The 17052-nt window shown below is 41.5% G+C and overlaps 1 protein-coding gene across 1 annotated transcript in view; it reads right to left on the bottom strand.

Moving 5' to 3' along the window:
• The window catches only part of LOC126998743 (dysbindin-like), a 49558-nt gene that overhangs the window by 4508 nt on the left and 27998 nt on the right, over positions 1-17052 (bottom strand). Inside the window, exons 2-5 of the mRNA XM_050860739.1 lie at positions 14518-14674; positions 5926-6058; positions 5197-5352; positions 4523-4663 (exon numbers count right to left, since the gene is read on the bottom strand). Coding sequence (XP_050716696.1) covers positions 4523-4663; positions 5197-5352; positions 5926-6058; positions 14518-14674 — 587 coding nt within the window. The remainder of the gene's footprint in view (positions 1-4522; positions 4664-5196; positions 5353-5925; positions 6059-14517; positions 14675-17052) is intronic.

Genomic DNA, 17052 nt, shown 5'->3' with positions numbered 1-17052 from the left:
TTTGGTTACAAAAGTAACGAAGATACCGAAAAAATAAATAAATAAGTAGTGGATGGCCGATAACCCGATTTTGTTATCAGCGATAAAATATCGCGATAACTTATCGCAATAATGCCCAGCTTTGAGTGTCGCTGAGTTGAAGTGGTAGGATAGGGAGAGTGGAGGGAGAATTGAAAGAGTGAGGTAAAGAGTTGGAGTACTGTGAAGAAAGTTGCTCGTTTTATTCTATTTTTCATTTTCTTCTGTCACTCATGGTTACTGGTAGAGCCACAGCCAATCCTATCACCTCAACTGCCAGCAACATTTTGTATATGGCAGTTATTTGGTGTATGTTTTTAGGAGTGTACCTCTTTCTACAGTGAAGCCAGGTTATCTAGATCATTTCAGCGTTGGCTAATTCAGGGACGTCCTAAGTCGTCCTTGCCCACCACACTGCCTCATCTGTGTCTCCAATTATTGGATTAGAGCCTTGAAACGTCTTCTATTTACAAGGATCCATTTTAGATCGCTGATCTGGCTGGGGAACCCGTGTTCTATTTACCACCGAGATCTGGATTCTCATGATCTGAGTGATCCAGATCCTGATCTGCCTGATCCAGAGGCTGAGGTGGGTTGCAGCAGATGACACCCGCGTCCAGCTCTCACGCGGTTACACACAGCATCTCCTCCAACTTTATTTCGAGTATTCAACCCAAGAGCGCCTCCTATAATGAATCAGGAGCATATAACAAGATAAGATGATGTTTGTGGCAATAAAGATGTAAAATTGAAGTATTACACAACAAAATTGTGGGAGATATACAGGCCACACCAAGCCCCCTTGTTATGACTTGGGTTTATAAATTATGTGGCATTAGTATTACAATATTACTATTTATTGCGCCTTTTAATCTTCCATAGGTATACACATGTGTATTTACCTAGTTGTGAAATACAGGAAAAGAGTCGTACTAGGCTCGTGCTGTCCCGTCTCCATAGCGCTTATTATCCAGTTTGGCTTTAAATTCATGAATCGTTTTTGCACACACAGTCTCCTCGTCAAGTCCGTTCCATGTTGTTATGCTTCTGTATGGAAAACTGTACTTCTTGACGTCTCTCCTACAGTCGCTCTTCTTCAATTATTTACTACAGGAAATCCCCTATATACGAAAGGGTTAGGGACTGAAAAAACCTTTCGTTTATCGATTTTTCGTATATCGAAGCCATTTCCCCCATAGGATTGTTAATAAATAGGGGGGTTAGGGACCAGCGCCAGCAAAAAAAAAAAAAAAAAAAAAGTTAAATATAACTATGCTTAAAAGCAATTTACTACTCACAATACAATGAAACGCAAGGCTCATAAATAATTAAAAACAATTACCATTTCCTGTTCCTTTACTGTTATAGAAATGCATTACATATGTTAGGACAATCCCCTCTAACTCGTCACTACAACTCATCACTTAACATTGCCAATGTTTACTTCCCAAGCTGTGAAAGGCCAGTTTCGACTCAAACACGTGCCAAACAGTACACCACCGCACCACTCCAAGCCCCCCCCCAACCCCTCCATCACCCACACGTTTCCTCACGCTGGCTGGGATGTGTTTCTGATTCGAGTCGAAGCAACGGGTTCCCAAACTGGCAACGATAAGTGATTAGCGTTGAATTGGAGGGGACTGGACATGGACACTTGCTGCCTAATCACTGAGAGTGTGCGTGAGGCTGTTGACGGGCGACCGATATAGACATCGGGTACGAAACAGTGGGCGCGGAAACTGTCGTACTTTTCGTATATGCGAAGCATGTCTTTCGTGAACCGAAAATTGTCCTATATTTTTCACTTTCGTATATCCGAATTTTCGTACATCGAGCTTTCGTATATCGGGGATTTCCTGTATTCCCTCTCGTCTCACTCCTATCATGTACCACTAAGTCTTCCCTGTCCAATTTCTCCAATCCCTCTTGTATCCTGTATAATGCTATTAGGTCCCCTCTCTCTCTCCTTCTCTCCAGTGTTGTTAGTCCCAATTTCTCCAGCCTTACTTCATAAATATGTTCTCTCCAAGTTTCCGGTAGTTTGGTTGCTGCTCTCTGTATTCTTTCCAACTTTCTAATTTCTTTCTTAAATCTAGGTGACCACACTAATGCTGCATATTCCAGTCTCGGACGTATCATCAATGTGTGTGTGTGTGCGCACGCTTTGTTTTGATCTGTCGATCTGCCTCCAGACGTTCTATTTACCCAGAGAGAATCCAGATCAGATTCGGATCCGGGCCAGTGATGTGGAGCTGATTAGTGTTCTAAATAGGAGATGCTTTAAGTGTGAAGTAAAACCATCTCTCTCCCTCTCTCTCTTGGTTGAGCAACAGACAACAAAGAGTGGTGATTGACGGATTTAACTCAGAGTGGGCGCCAGTCACTAGTGGTGTCCCTCAGGGCTCGGTTCTTGGCCCAGTGCTCTTCATTATTTACATCAACGACTTGGATGTTGGACTCAATAATCGCATTAGTAAATTTGCAGACGACACAAAGATTGGTAACTCGGTTCTCACTGACAAAGACAGGCAAAGCCTCCAAGAGGATTTGCACAAAATTTCAGCTTAGTCTGATAGATGGGAGATGCCCTTTAACATAGACAAGTGCCAGGTCCTTCAAGTTGGAACAAGAAATAAGAAGTTCTAATACAAAATGCGCGGCGTTAAACTCACAAGCGTTCAATGCGTTAAGGACCTGGGGGTCAAAATCGCATCAAACCTCAAATTCTCACATCAATGCATCGATGCAGCAAATAAAGTGAACAGAATGTTGGGCTTCATTAAAAGAAACTTTTTATTCAAGAATAAAGATGTAATACTCCCGCTCTACAATAGTTTAGTCAGACCCCACTTGGAATATGCAGTACAGTTTTGGTCTCCTCACCATGCAAAGGACATTGCTAAATTAGAAGGTGTTCAGCGTCGGGCAACAAAAATGATCCCTTCCTTGCGCAACAAATCCTACGAAGAAAGGCTTTCCACCCTTAACATGTTCTCTCTTGAGAAACGTCACCTCCGAGGAAAACTGATTGAATGTTTTAAAATACTTAATGGTTTCACAAATGTAGACATAACAAAATTGTTTATGATAGATAACACTTTGCGAACGAGGAACAATGGCATAAAACTCAAATGTAGACAAGAAAATTCAGACTGCACCAAATTTTTCTTCACCAACGTTATAGTGCGAGAATGGAATAAACTCCCACCATCAGTGGTCCAGTGTAACACGATTGACTCCTTTAAAAACAAGCTCGACCGTCACTTTCTTGAACTTAATATTAACTAGAGTAGAAAAGCAACGTTTTGGAGCCATCTGATTAGTGTAGATTCACTTAGGTTTAAGGACAGACCACCTAGTCTGGACCAGGGGGTCTGTGTGGTCTGATTTTCAATGTAAAAATCTCTCTCTCTCTCTCTCTCTCTCTCCTCTCTCTCCTCTCTCTCCTCTCTCTCTCTCTCTCTCTCTCTCTCTCTCATGGCAATCTTCAGAGCACCATCAGGGCATGTGTCATAATATAGAGAGCCTTGTAGCCTGTTAACCAGCTGCAGCACCATAAAACATCACTACTCTGCCCATAACTCTACAACGGGCCTGGATTGTCTACCGAACCTATACACAACTGAATACACTGTGTCATGGTTCCGTAAAGCCATTTTCTGGTTCCACTGTGGAGTCGTGGCCTGTGGTGATGTTATAGGCTACTGCAGTTAGTTGGGAGGCTGCAAGGTCATCTATATTATTACATATGCCACAAGAGAAAGGTGAATGAGCAGATTGAGTGAGGGCTGAGTAGTTGTGGGTGGGGTGTTGTAGGGTAAAGGTGTGGCATTGATGGTACAGTGGCGGAAAACAGAAGTAAACAGTCGCAGTTACACAGTGTGGGTTTTTCAAATCTTATCCCTGTCAGATTTTTTTTTTTTTTTTTTTTTTTTTCTAATTCTGAGTAGCCACATTTTACTGGATACTTGGGGGCCAGATAGTTGGGGTTTTACTGTATAGTGATTAAGAGGCTGTTTTAGAGTTTACAATAGAAGGGGATAAAGGAAATAAGGACACTGGATGGGAAGCTGGAGGGCATAAGTTGGAGAAAAAGGTTTTTAGTGAGACCACAGAAGGGGGAAGGCATGCAGTTTACAAAGCTCAGAAGGGTATTTAGCCTGAAAATCGAGTTAAAAGATAGCAAACTTTACTTAAGCTGGTTGGTTAATGTATCTCAAGACCTTAACCCCTTGACTGCACATTTCCCACAAGAAGACATCACCAAGCTGCAGGAATGGAACAAGAAGTGGCTGCTACAATGCAATGAAGAAAAATGTACAGTCATGCACCTTGGGAGGGGATATCCAGCATACCAATACCACATGGGAAACACTCCACTATCCACCACAGAGGCAGAGAAAGACCTGGGAGTACATGTTACCAGGCTACCAGTGAAAGCCAAATCCGTGCCAATCGCAGTGGACGGGTTAAGCAAATATCAAATATCTTTCAGTTGACTTACTTTTTATATGTCCTTGTTCTTTGTAGTTTTTCAAGTCTTCACTAAACTTCTCTGAAAACACCTTCTCCCTCTCCTTCCGTTCACTTTCTTTCCTGTTCTCCAGCATCATCATCTTGGCGTGGTGATTTGCCTTCAGTTCACCTGTAAATCAATATATTTGTAGATAAATCGGACAAAACACAAAAGATTTATTGAAATACGCCTCCTACCTACTGCTCCTAACAGTATAAGAAAAAGTTATCAAAATTGAAAAATCCATGCTCATATTTTTCTTATGTATGTCTTTATATTTTTCTAGACATTTTAGGATCCCACTCCAACTTATAATTGTCTCGGCCGCCATTTGTGACTTTAACTTCAGCTTAATTGGTCTATTTTTCCCTTCCTCATATTTTCCTAGTCTTGTCACCTCCTCCACCTCCTCTGTCAGTCTTCCAGTTTCTTCATCTAGGTTTGTCAGTATTTCCTTCACTTTATTGATTTTGTATCTCTCTGCCCTCATTGGGATTTTCTGTTCTTTGACACCCATGATTATCACACTTTTTCTTTTCTGCCAATTCAGAGAGAGAATGGGCATACTACATCAAAGCAGCAAGCAGGCTTTTATGTTTTAGTTTCTGCCTTTCAGCTGCTTCCTTTAATGTAAGAAAAAAAAGTGTCCAGCAATGACTCACTGTTGAGGGAATTGAAGTGGTGTGTGTGCTTTTCCCGGGCCAGTGCTAGGCTGAGGCGGAGGTCAAGGATCTGTTCCTGGAGAGAGAGTTCCTCATCCAGGTCTTCTAGAGTGAGCAGGCCACCCTCCACTTCCTCAAAGAGTCCCCGCATTGAGCCTGTGTCAGGGGAGGTGAAATTTATACATAGCCTTATATGATGGTATGGTTTCCTAAATTTTTCAAATTTTGCCAACTTCCATATGGCCACAGTATGGACCCCACATAAAAAGAAACATTAATAAGATAATAAAAAGAGCAACAGCTAAGATGATCCCTAGCCTGAGATTTCACATTCAGAGAAAGATTGGAAAAGTTGGAGCTGCCACCCTTTACTTTAAAGAAAGAAGACAGGTGACATGGCTGCAGTATGCAGGGCAATGAAGGTAGTAAACAGAATTGATAGAGATCTGTTTGTATGAGGTAAGGAAGCAATTAGAGAACATGAAAGGAGTTGAAAGGCATGATGCTTAAAGACATTCAGAAGTACAGCTTTCCCAACAGATGCATTGAACAGACAAACAGGCTGGACAAAGAGGTTGTTCAATGAAATAACTTGAATGAATTTAAATCTAGAGAAAGAACTCATTGAGCATAATTCACTTCCTTCATCTCACAACTAAGCAACTAGAAAACCAGGTGAAACTGTCCTCAGGGGCCATTAAAATTGGGTTAGCAGGAGCAAGCTCTGACCTATGGTGGCCAGCATAGAGTGTAGCTGGGCCATGATGTTGGGCAGGTGGGCCAGGAGAGAGTGGATCTCAGCCATCTGACTGTGTTGACACTCACACTCATCAGCCAGCTGGGTGATGGCAGTGTCCAGGTCCTGAAATATATAATGATAAACAGTCATACCCTGCCCTTTCTCATTAACTGGTTCCAAAAGCCATGACATAACCAAGTTTTTTTTTACATCGTTCAGTGTTCTACTTGTTTCTCTTGGGTTTTGTAGGACTAAAAATTGTTTTCCAGCAAATTGATTTTCTGCCATTTATTGCACACCCAGGAGCTGTCCAAAAATCTTAACTGTGCAGCTGCCGGGTCAAAAACATTAGTGGTGCCAGCACCGCCGTGCCCTGCGGCATTCCACTCATTGCTGTCGCCACTTTGACTTTTCGTCACACATCACCGTTCTTATTTCTCTGTTCATCAGGTAATCCCTCATCCAGTTTCTTATACTTCCCCCCACTCCTCCTCTATGTTCCATAGTATTCCATAGTAATCTATTATGTGGGACTTTGTCAAATGATTTTTTTAGATTCAGATATATGCATTGGTCCATCCATCTCTCTCCTGCACTATGTCAATTACTCTCAAGAAAAGACGGACCAAGTTTGTAACACATGATCTTCCTTGTCAAAAACCAAGTTGGCTTATGTCACTTATCCTCTGGTTGTCCAGGTGGTTGACCCATTTCTTTTTTATTACTCTCACATAATTTACAAACAATGCTTGTGAGTGAGACTGGTCTGTGATTTAGTGGTTCTTCTCTGTCTCCATTTCCGTGCATGGGAATCACATTGGCCCTCTTCCATTCTCTTGGTACTGTGCCAGTCCTCACTGAGCAGTATATTATGTCATAAATTGGTCCTATCAGTTCTTCACTCATTCCTTTAGTTCTTGGCCCGATATATCATCTGGTCCCATTGCCTCTCTGCCATCCTGTGACTTCATAGGTTCAATAAATCATTTCTGCCCACATCTATGCCTTCCTATTTTGTAATTTTTCTTCCTTCTGTCCTCATGGTTCAAATTCAGATTCATTATATCAAATATAATTTTACCTTAATTTCCTTCTCCCTTATTTCTTCACTGCAATTCTCTCTCTCTCTCTCTCTCTCTCTCTCTCTCTCTCTCTCTCTCTCTCTCTCTCTCTCTCTCTCTCTCTCCTCTCCTCTCCTCTCCTCTCCTCTTCTCTTCTCTTCTGCAATGTATGCATGTGTGTGTGTGTGCAGTTACCTATTTGTAGTCTACCAGGCCCGAGCTAAGCTCTAATATTCCCGTCTCCATATTTACATTTATCCAGCCTTTCCTTCATTTGTTGGACACTGTTTGCCTCACACTTCTGTGTGGAAAACTATAAATTAAAAAAATAAATATATAAAACAGGTTCCTTTATTAAGTTTCTTACTATGTCCTCTCAGTCCCTGTGTTCTCGTAGTTAAAAAGAGATCATCTTTATCCACCTCATCAAACTTATTTTCCAACTTGTACAGTGTGATCAGATCTCCTCTCTCCCTTCTTTGTTCCAGTGTCACCAAGTCCATCTCCTTCAATCTGTCTTCATACATCATATTCGAGAGTTCTGGGACCATTTTAGTTGCAATTTTCTGTATCCTTTCCAGCTTTCTGATATCCTTCTTTTTGTGAGGCGACCACACAACTACAGCATATTCAAGCTTTGGTCTTATCATTGTTGTTATTATTTTCTTCATCATTTCTTTGTCCATGAAATGGAATAATACCCTTATATTTTGCATCATCTTGTAGGTTTCTCCAAACAGCTTGCTTATGTGCTTTTCTGGGGATAGTGTGTCTTGCATCATTACTCACAAATCTTTTTCTTCATGTACTACCTCTAAGTTTTCTTCTCCCATCCTGTATGCTTTCCTTGGTCTTTTTTTACTTTTCCCCATTTCCATAACATGGCACTTGTTTGCATTAAATTCCATCTCCCATAACTGGCTCCATCCATACACTCTGTCCAGGTCTTTTTGCAGCTCCTCACAATCTTCCTCTGTCCTCACTTTTCTTATTAACTTTGCATCATCTGCAAAAAGGCTCATATAACTTTTAATACCCCTTGGCATATCATTGTTAGGAATTAAGGGTTGTTCGGGAAGTAAGGGTAATCTAGTAGCGAAATGGAGCAGTCGAATCAGCACTTGCGATTCGAATGTTCTAGAATCCGAAAGAGACGAGTTCACGTCCGAGTCCCCCTGCGAGCAGTCAGCTGTAAGCCATCGCGGCATAAACACACCAGTCAGCTGGTAGACGCCAAGGAGGCCAGAACTCAGTGCTTTATTCCTACTAAGTTTCACATGGGCAACGGGTGACTACGTCTCAACACTACTCAACGATTACTACAAGGCCGGCGCACTCCGCCGACACAGCTCAGAAAAGTGTTCTGAAAACCCTCTACATGTAGCTAAGTGACCTACTAGTTATCTCGTTCCTCTGGGCCCATTGGTTGGGGATATTGGGTAGGTGCTTAGCTGGGAGGAACAGCCTGTCAACCGCTACAAGGTGAGTCGGGGGTGTGTGATCTCGGCCTTAATGTGTATTGCATAAAATAAATCGCAATGTCATTTATCTATATTATGAATATTATTGGTGCCAGAACTGAGCCTTAGGGGACTCCACTCTCTACTCTCCTCCAATTTGATTTCTCCTCTCTAATCACTGTCCTCATTTCTCTTCCCGTTAAGTAATCCTTCCTCCATTCGATGACCTTCCACCCATTCCTCCCCACTGCTGTAGTTTCCAGATTAACCTTTTGTGCAGAACCTTGTCAAAAGCGTTTTTCAAATCGAGATGTACACAATCAGCCCATCCTTCTCTTTCTTGCACCACGTCAATTGCTCTTGGGAAGAAACAGAGTAAGTTAGTGACACATGATTTCCCTTTTCTAAATCCAAATTCTCCTTCATTTATCATGTTTTTCTTTTCCAAATGTTCGACCCATTGGTTTTTTATTATACTTGTGTGTGTGTGTGTGTATTTACCTATTTGTTTTTACCTATTTGTAGTCTACCTAGCCCGAGCTAAGCTTTAATAGTCCCGTCTCCATATCTACATTCATCCAGCCTTTCCTTCATTTGATGGACACTGTTCGCCTCCACCACCTCTTCCCGCAAGCTTTTCCATGTGCTAACACTTCTATGTGGAAAACTATACTTTTTCAAGACACTCAAACAGGTTCCTTTATTAAGTTTCTTTCCATGTCCTCTCAGCCCCTGCATTCTCGCAGTAGAGAAGAGATCATCTCTATCCACCTCATCAAACTTATTTACCAACTTATACAGCATGATCAGATCTCCTCTCTCCATTCTTTGTGCCAGTGTCTTCAAGTCCATCTCCTTCAATCTGTCTTCATTCGTCATATTCGAGAGTTCTGGGACCATTTTAGTCGCAATGTGTGTGTGTGTATGTGTATGTGTATGTATGTGTGTGTGTGTGTGTGTAATTCACCTCTTGGTCTGCTGCTGGTCTCTCTCGAGACAGCCAGCCGTTCCCCTACAGAAGGAGCTCAGAACTCAGTGACCGATCTTTGGGGAGGACTGAGACCACTCACACTCAACACCCTGCGACAAGGTCACAACTCCTTGCCTGACGTCGCGTACCTACTCACTGCTAGGTGAACAGGGGCTACACGTGAAAGAAGATAAACCCAACTTATGTTCACCCAGTCAGGGAATCAAACCCCAGTCCTTCTGGTTGTGAGGCAGACGCTCTAACCACTAAGCTACCGGGCCGTGTGTGTGTGTGTGTGTGTGTGTGTGTGTGTGTGTGTGTGAGAGAGAGAGAGAGAGAGAGAGAGAGAGAGAGAGAGAGAGAGAGAGAGAGAGAGAGAGAGAGAGAGAGAGAGAGAGAGAGAGAGAGAGAGAGAGAGAGAGAGAGAGAGAGAGATTTACATAGAAAATCAGACCACACAGACCCCATGGTCCAGACTAGGTGGTCTGTCCTTAAACATAAGTGATTCTACATTAATCAGAAGGCTCCCAAACATCGCATTTCAACTCTAGTTGATATTAAATTGAAGGAAGTGACGGTCGAGCTTGTTTTTGAAGGAGTCAATCGTGTTACACTGGACCACTGACGGTGGGAGCTTATTCCATTCTCGCACTACAACGTTGGTGAAGAAAAATTTGGTGCAGTCTGAATTTACTTGTCTACATTTGAGTTTTACGCCATTGTTCCTCGTACACAAAGTGTGATCGATCATAAACAATGTTGATCTGTCTACATTCGTGAAACCATTAAGTATTTTAAAACATTCGATCAGTTTTTCTCGGAGGCGACGTTTCTCAAGAGAGAACATGTTAAGGGTGGAAAGCCTTTCTTCGTAAGATTTGTTGCGCAAGGAAGGGATCATTTTTGTTTCCTGACGCTGAACACCTTCTAATTTAGCAATGTCCTTTGCATGGTGGGGAGACCAAAACTGTACTGCATATTCCAAGTGGGGTCTGACTAAACTATTGTAGAGTGGAAGTATTACATCTTTATTCCTGAATAAAAAGTTTCTTTTAATGAAGCCCAACATTCTGTTCGCTTTATTTGCTGCATCGATGCATTGCTATGAGAATTTGAGGTTTGACGCGATTTTGACCCCCTAGTCCTTAACGCATTGAACACTTTTGAGTTTAACGCCGCACATTTCGTAATCGAACTTCTTATTCCTTGTTCCAACTTGAATGACCTGGCACTTGTCTACGTTAAAGGGCATCTCCCATCAATCAGACTAAGCTGAAATTTTGTGCAAATCCTCTTGGAGGCTTTGCCTGTCTTTGTCAATGAGAACCAAGTTACCAATCTTTGTGTTGTCTGCAAATTTACTAATGCGATTTTTGAGTCCGACATCCACATCGTTGATGTAAATAATGAAGAGCACTGGGCCAAGAACCGAGCCCTGAGGGACGCCACTACTGACTGGCGCCCACTATGAGTTAAATCCGTCAATCACAACTCTTTGTTGTCTGTTGTTCAACCAGTTTGCGATCCATTGGTGTCCTTGACCGTCAATACCTATTTGCTTTAATTTGTAAAGTAATTTATGATGTGTGACTTTATCAAATGCTTTCTGGAAATCAAGATAGACTATGTCTAATGATTTGGTTACATCATAAACTGTGAAGAGGTCGTTATAAAAGGTTAATAGGTTTGATAGGCAGGATCTTTTGTTACGGAAGCCATTTTGTGAGTCCCCAATTAATGAGTGGCTTTCAAGGTAACTCACAATTTTGTCTCTAATTATGCTCTTAAGTAGCTTACCTACAACTGAAGTTAGACTAATGGGCCTGTAATTACCTGGTAATTTTTTGTCTCCTTTCTTAAAAATCGGTGTTACGTAAGCCTTTTTCCAATCCGAAGGGACGATTCCTTGTCGCAAGGACATATTGAATACGGTTGAGAGGGAGGAGAGTATTTCGCTCTTTGTCTCTTTAAGTAGTGTAGGATATACTTTGTCAGGTCCAGGACTTTTATTTGTTTTAAGTGATTGGAGGGCTTTAAGGATTTCATCGGTTGTTATTTCAAAGTTAGACAATGCAAGCTCGGGATTTACATTAGTACTGGTGTTGGTGGTAGTGGTGGGAGGACTGTTAGTATTAAACACCGAGGAAAAGTAGTTGTTTTATAGGTTTGCAACATGTTGGCTGTCAGTCACTTGTGCACCGTCGCTGTTTGTTAAGGGTCCAATTCCACTTCTGATCACCTTTCTGTTGTTTATGTAACTGAAGAAGGATTTCAGATTATTTTTACAGTTGACTGCAATAGTTTCTTCATATCTACGCTTTGCCTGACATACTAATCTTTTTACTCGTCGCCTGGCATCATGGTAAAGTCTAATGTTTTCAGGCGTGTTTTGCTCTTTCTTTAGCCTGTAAAACAATTTTCTTTCCTTGAGTGTTTAATTTCACTATTAAACCAAGGTGGGCTTTTACTAGTGTTACTTCGCTTCTCACACAAAGGGACGAATGTGTTCTGCTGAGTGAGTAAATGATTTTTAAAGCTTAGCCAGGCGTCCTCTACATTACCGTCATCTGATAGTTGCATTTCTATTAGTTTTTGCCGGATTTCTACGAAGTTAGCTCTTTTGAAATCGGGCACCTTTACTTTATTTTCAGTCACTGATGTTTGAGCTCTAATGTCGACGCACACTAATTTATGATCGCAAGAACCGAGGTGTTCTCCTACCGTGACATTACTGACTAGGTTATCTTGGGTCGTGAGAGAGAGAGAGAGAGAGAGAGAGAGAGAGAGAGAGAGAGAGAGAGAGAGAGAGAGAGAGAGAGAGAGAGAGAGAGAGAGACGCATGTGCATTGGGGAAATACACGGCAGGAAAAACATTAATTTGCCTGGTTTTGTTCTAGTTTGTCCACTTGTGATCTTTGTGAACGGTGAGTGAAACATAGGATCAGTAATCAAGTTGAACATCTTTCTCTGCGAGTTATTATGCGGCTGCAATGGCGGGTGTAAAACAGGCATTGAAAAGTCAATAATTTAATGATTTGTGATTGAAACAGTTATCAGATTATTTCATAACACACTGAAAACTACAAAAGAAGAAATTCTCATCTGCCAGTATGAGATTGGCACACTTGCAAAATTTTGCCTGTTCCTGTAACAATACGGCCCCCTCGCACGGCCCCACTGCCACCCTGGCAGGTTCACTGTCTCGCAGTCCATCGCCAAGTTTGCTATGCGGCTACACAGACAATGTGCACACAACATACACAATAAAAAGAATATATACCTAAGTTTAATAGGTACGTTAATATTATTATTATTATTTATTTATTTTTTTTTTTTTTCGACGCTTATAACGGACTTTCAGCATTAACGGACTACGTTCCCCCCCAATTAGTCCATTATATCGAGAGTTTACTGTACTGAATTCAGTACCTTGTTGGTGAACTAGGGTGTATTAGATGTCTTACCTCACTCGGGTAATATTTTCTTGTATTTTTGCAGGCAGATGAGTCAGATGTCCCTGCCTACTGCTGCTGCAGCCACCCTTGATGGCCCCGCCATGTTAGTATTGAGTGCCTACTCTGATGCCTTAGCTGGTTGTCAGTTCTTGTTTTGTTGCTACCGTTTTTAGTAAATGCTGCAGGTAGTTCTGGTCATTTACAGCATCATTAATAACTTTCTTTATTTTTTCACCCAACCCAGCAATGATGAAGTTGGCTGTTAGAGATGCACTAGCTGCTGGTCTTTCTGCGATGCTGCTCTGATGCCCTAGGTGATTGAGGTCACATCAGTAACACTGTATCTCCTTTATCTTAGCCCCCAGGATGGTGCAAAGAGACTGGGAGCAAGTGGAGATTTTTTTATGAAAACATTTTTTGTTTTTTTACTTTCAAAACCAAGCCGTACTTTGACAGCTTGGCCCACACCAACCCATGGGTCATAAAGCCTGGGGCCATTGGACCATCATGGGGGACATCTGGATTCCCAACTGGTCTGGCTGGGGGACCGTGTGACAAAGACTGTTTCACATATAGCTTAGTTGATATAGGTTATTAAAAAAATTGATCATTTCACATTTTTTTCTTTTTTTTTCATCAATTTTGGGGGGTTATCTGTTTAACTTGATATCCATTGTATAGCATATGGATTGTAGTTTTTAGGAAAATATAATAATAAACCTAATTGTTTGTTTATCATTTTCCTTCAATTTCCTATATTTCTTCCGGATCCATGAATGGTTGGTAGTCAGGTATGTACTATTTCAACGCTAGTATTCTAGCGTTAACTAGGTCTTCCTACATTTCCACAAAGCCTTGTAGGGAATTGATACACAAGCACCACTAGACTGCACTTGGTACTGTCCGTGATTTGTAACGTGCGCCAAGTGCCTCCTGCTTATCTTAGCGTGTGTGTATCATTCTCCGCAAGAAATCAGCATCATATAATTTCAAACATGATTTCTGGCACTTCATAAAAATGGCACTTGTGTACCACTCTCCGCATGAGTTTCTATAAAAGCGGTGCTCAAGTATCATTCTCCGTGCGGGTTTTTACAAAAGTGGCACCTGTGTAGTCAAGGCAATTCTCTGAGCAGAATTAGCATCATCTTACTTTCTTTACTGCCTGTCTGTCTCTCCCTTTCTTCCTTTTCTCTTGTCATCTTTATTTTCTCACACAAAACAAACAAAAAAATGCTCTGTTCTCTTACTAATTTCCTTTTAACCCCTTCAACACGAGGACATGTATAGTGCATCCTTGCCTGCCCCGTACCATATCCGAGGACGCGCATACTGCGTCCTGGCTCGCTTTAGCCAATATACAAGTTATTTTATCTCTATATTTATGCTTACATCTCAAAATTATCAATTAATTTATGTTTCTTTATGTGCACCATTTAATTCTGCATGTTTTCATGATGATTATGTTGAGTTGACGGCTGATAACTTGTTATATTCAATAGCGACATTTGAAATTTGGCGTGCGTGGCGATCCCGGATACAGCGCAGGGCTCTGTTTTGGCCCGGCCGTAGTGAAGGGGTTAATCTCAGAAACCAAACAAAATTACACTAAAAACAATCAAACTGCTGAGCTTACCTCTGCTGCTGCTGCGTTCTGCTCTGCCAAGTGGTGCATGGTTGCCCATTGTGTCTGGTACATCTGCAGAAGGTCAGAGCCTGCAGCAAGGTTCACCTGGGACTCTGAGGGACTGACTGGAGCTTGCCTCTGCTCCCCCACTGAAAGTCTATGCAGCCTGCAAGGAAAAAGTTAGGACATATTACATATATTTAAACACAGATAAAAAAAGTCCATGCAGCCTGTAAGAAGTTAGACATTAATGAGGGCAAATGAAGAAAAAGGAGTGAAGGTAGTCTATGAAGGAGAAAGTTTAAAGACACAGAGTCATACCTGGGTTTAAGTTTAATTCGTTCCAGAATTTTGTTCGCAAACCAAAAAACTTGTAAACCAAAACAAACGCACACTGTAGTGCTGAAAACACAAGGATTGCACACTAGGGCATGAAAGTAAGCTGCCACGAGTGTGTGGGTGCTACCTCTGCAAGTGTACAATATGGACAGAGACCCCATTCCCATTGTTTTCCGCTCTGAGCACTCTCATTGTGCAGCGAACAAAGGGAACCCACACACACATCTTCGACTTGTACAAACAGGATGCTTGTACACCAAGTCACCACTCATTAACCAAGGCATTTTTAGTGATTTTTTTTCCTCGTATATCAAAACACTCAAATTAAGGCACTTGTAAACTAGGGTATTACTGTATTACACGAGGGTATACAGCAGTCTGTGAGAGAGAAATTGAAGACATAATGGGGCGTATTACTAGACATTTCGGCGCCCAAGTTCACATATTTGACAAGGTTTTCGTAAGAGTTTGGGGCATTTCCAGAAGTAGTTTTATGACCCTGGTGGTAGTTTGACCCTTCCTCTGTACCGTGAACCTAAAGAAACACTCATTAGAACCCGACTGACCCCTTTTTTGACCTTTAGAAATAGTTGGTGTGAGAAGCGAAAGTGTCTTATAATACCATCCAATAAAACAGTAGAAAAAAATAAATAAAAAGAGTATGAGGAGACTGTGGGGGAGAAGTTAAAGACATGAAATAATGAAACAGTAATAAGGAGTCTATGCAATTTGTGAGGGAGAGGATATGAACACATAATACAAGACTAAAAAAAATAATAAATAAAAATAAATAAATAAATAAGGAGTCCACATTAGGGCAGTCAACATTTGGAGAAGTTAAAGACATGAAATAATGAAACAGTAATAAGGAGTCTATGCAATTTGTGAGGGAGAGGATATGAACGCATAATACAAGACTAAAAAAAATAATAAATAAAAATAAATAAATAAATAAGGAGTCCACATTAGGGCAGTCAACATTTGGACTCTGCTGAAAACATAACTTACTATCTAACACTCCCATTCTTAATTCTATTTTATCTTCCTTTGAAACTGATATCTATTATCCACAATCTTCAACTGTGAGTGTATAGTTCTTAACCTGTCCGTTGTGATTGGCATGGATTTGGCCTTCAGTGGTGGCCTGGTAACATATAGGTACTCCCAGGTCTTTCTCTGCCTTTGTGGCGGGGAGTGGAGTATTTCCCATGTGGTATTGGTATGCTGGATTTCCCCTCCCAAGGTGCATGACTTTACATTTTTCTTCATTGAATTCTAGCAGCTACTTGTTGCAACACTCCTGTAGCTTGGTGATGTCTTCTTGTAGGAAATCCACAGTTAAGGGGTTAATTCTCTGATATGTGATATGCAGTTCCTAAGGGCCACTTTCACAGTCATTTTGTTTGTTTTGATCATTACCAATGGTGGCGATCGCCGCTATAGAATTTCCACATAAAACTGGCCGATGGGGTAGTGGCGGCTGTGGGGTTAGCCTAGCCCGGCCCGCACCTTACCACACACTCTCAACACTCGCTTCCTCTGCTGCCGCCACTACCCCACAGGCCAGTTTCACGTGGAAAACTATAGCGTCAATCAGCACCATTGGTAACAATCAAAACAAACTGAACGACTGTGAAAGTGGCCCTAAGTGACACAGCTAACACCAATGTTCACGCAACAAAAATCTGCTTCCACGAAAATAGCGTTTTACTACCCTTGGCTCGCTTGACAAATGCCAAAAAAAATTGCTGTAGAGAATTTAGTTTTTCAATGGAAAGTTAAACAATCTCAGTCAACCGATCAATGTTCACGCAACAAAAATCTGCTTCCACGAAAATAGCGGTTTACTACCCTTGGCTCACTTGACAAATGCCCCCAAAAATTGCTGTAGAGAATTTAGTTTTTCAATGGCAAGTTATACAATCTCAGTCAACCGATTACCGCCAACCACCTTCCTCTCTCTCCTGCCTCACCTACCCTCTTCCTCCTTCACCACAACACGACTAACAGAGAAAACAGGCAGCGTTTCCTCCTGCCCTACCATACAAAACACTAGAGTGCCTCTCCACCACTTACACAACATTCATATTTCATATTATTGTAAAGCTTCATCAGTGGGGGCGGTGTTTCTTTTCACTCTCACTGCTATCAATTGGTTGCACTTAGTCATTTTCAAGAACTGAATCATACTCAGGCATGTCTGAT

Source organism: Eriocheir sinensis, chromosome 2 (assembly GCF_024679095.1).
Source record: "Eriocheir sinensis breed Jianghai 21 chromosome 2, ASM2467909v1, whole genome shotgun sequence".
In the NCBI taxonomy this organism is placed as follows: Eukaryota; Metazoa; Arthropoda; class Malacostraca; order Decapoda; family Varunidae; genus Eriocheir; species Eriocheir sinensis.
The sequence above is the reverse complement of the archived record's forward strand: the minus strand, read 5'-3'. Positions and strand labels throughout refer to the sequence as shown.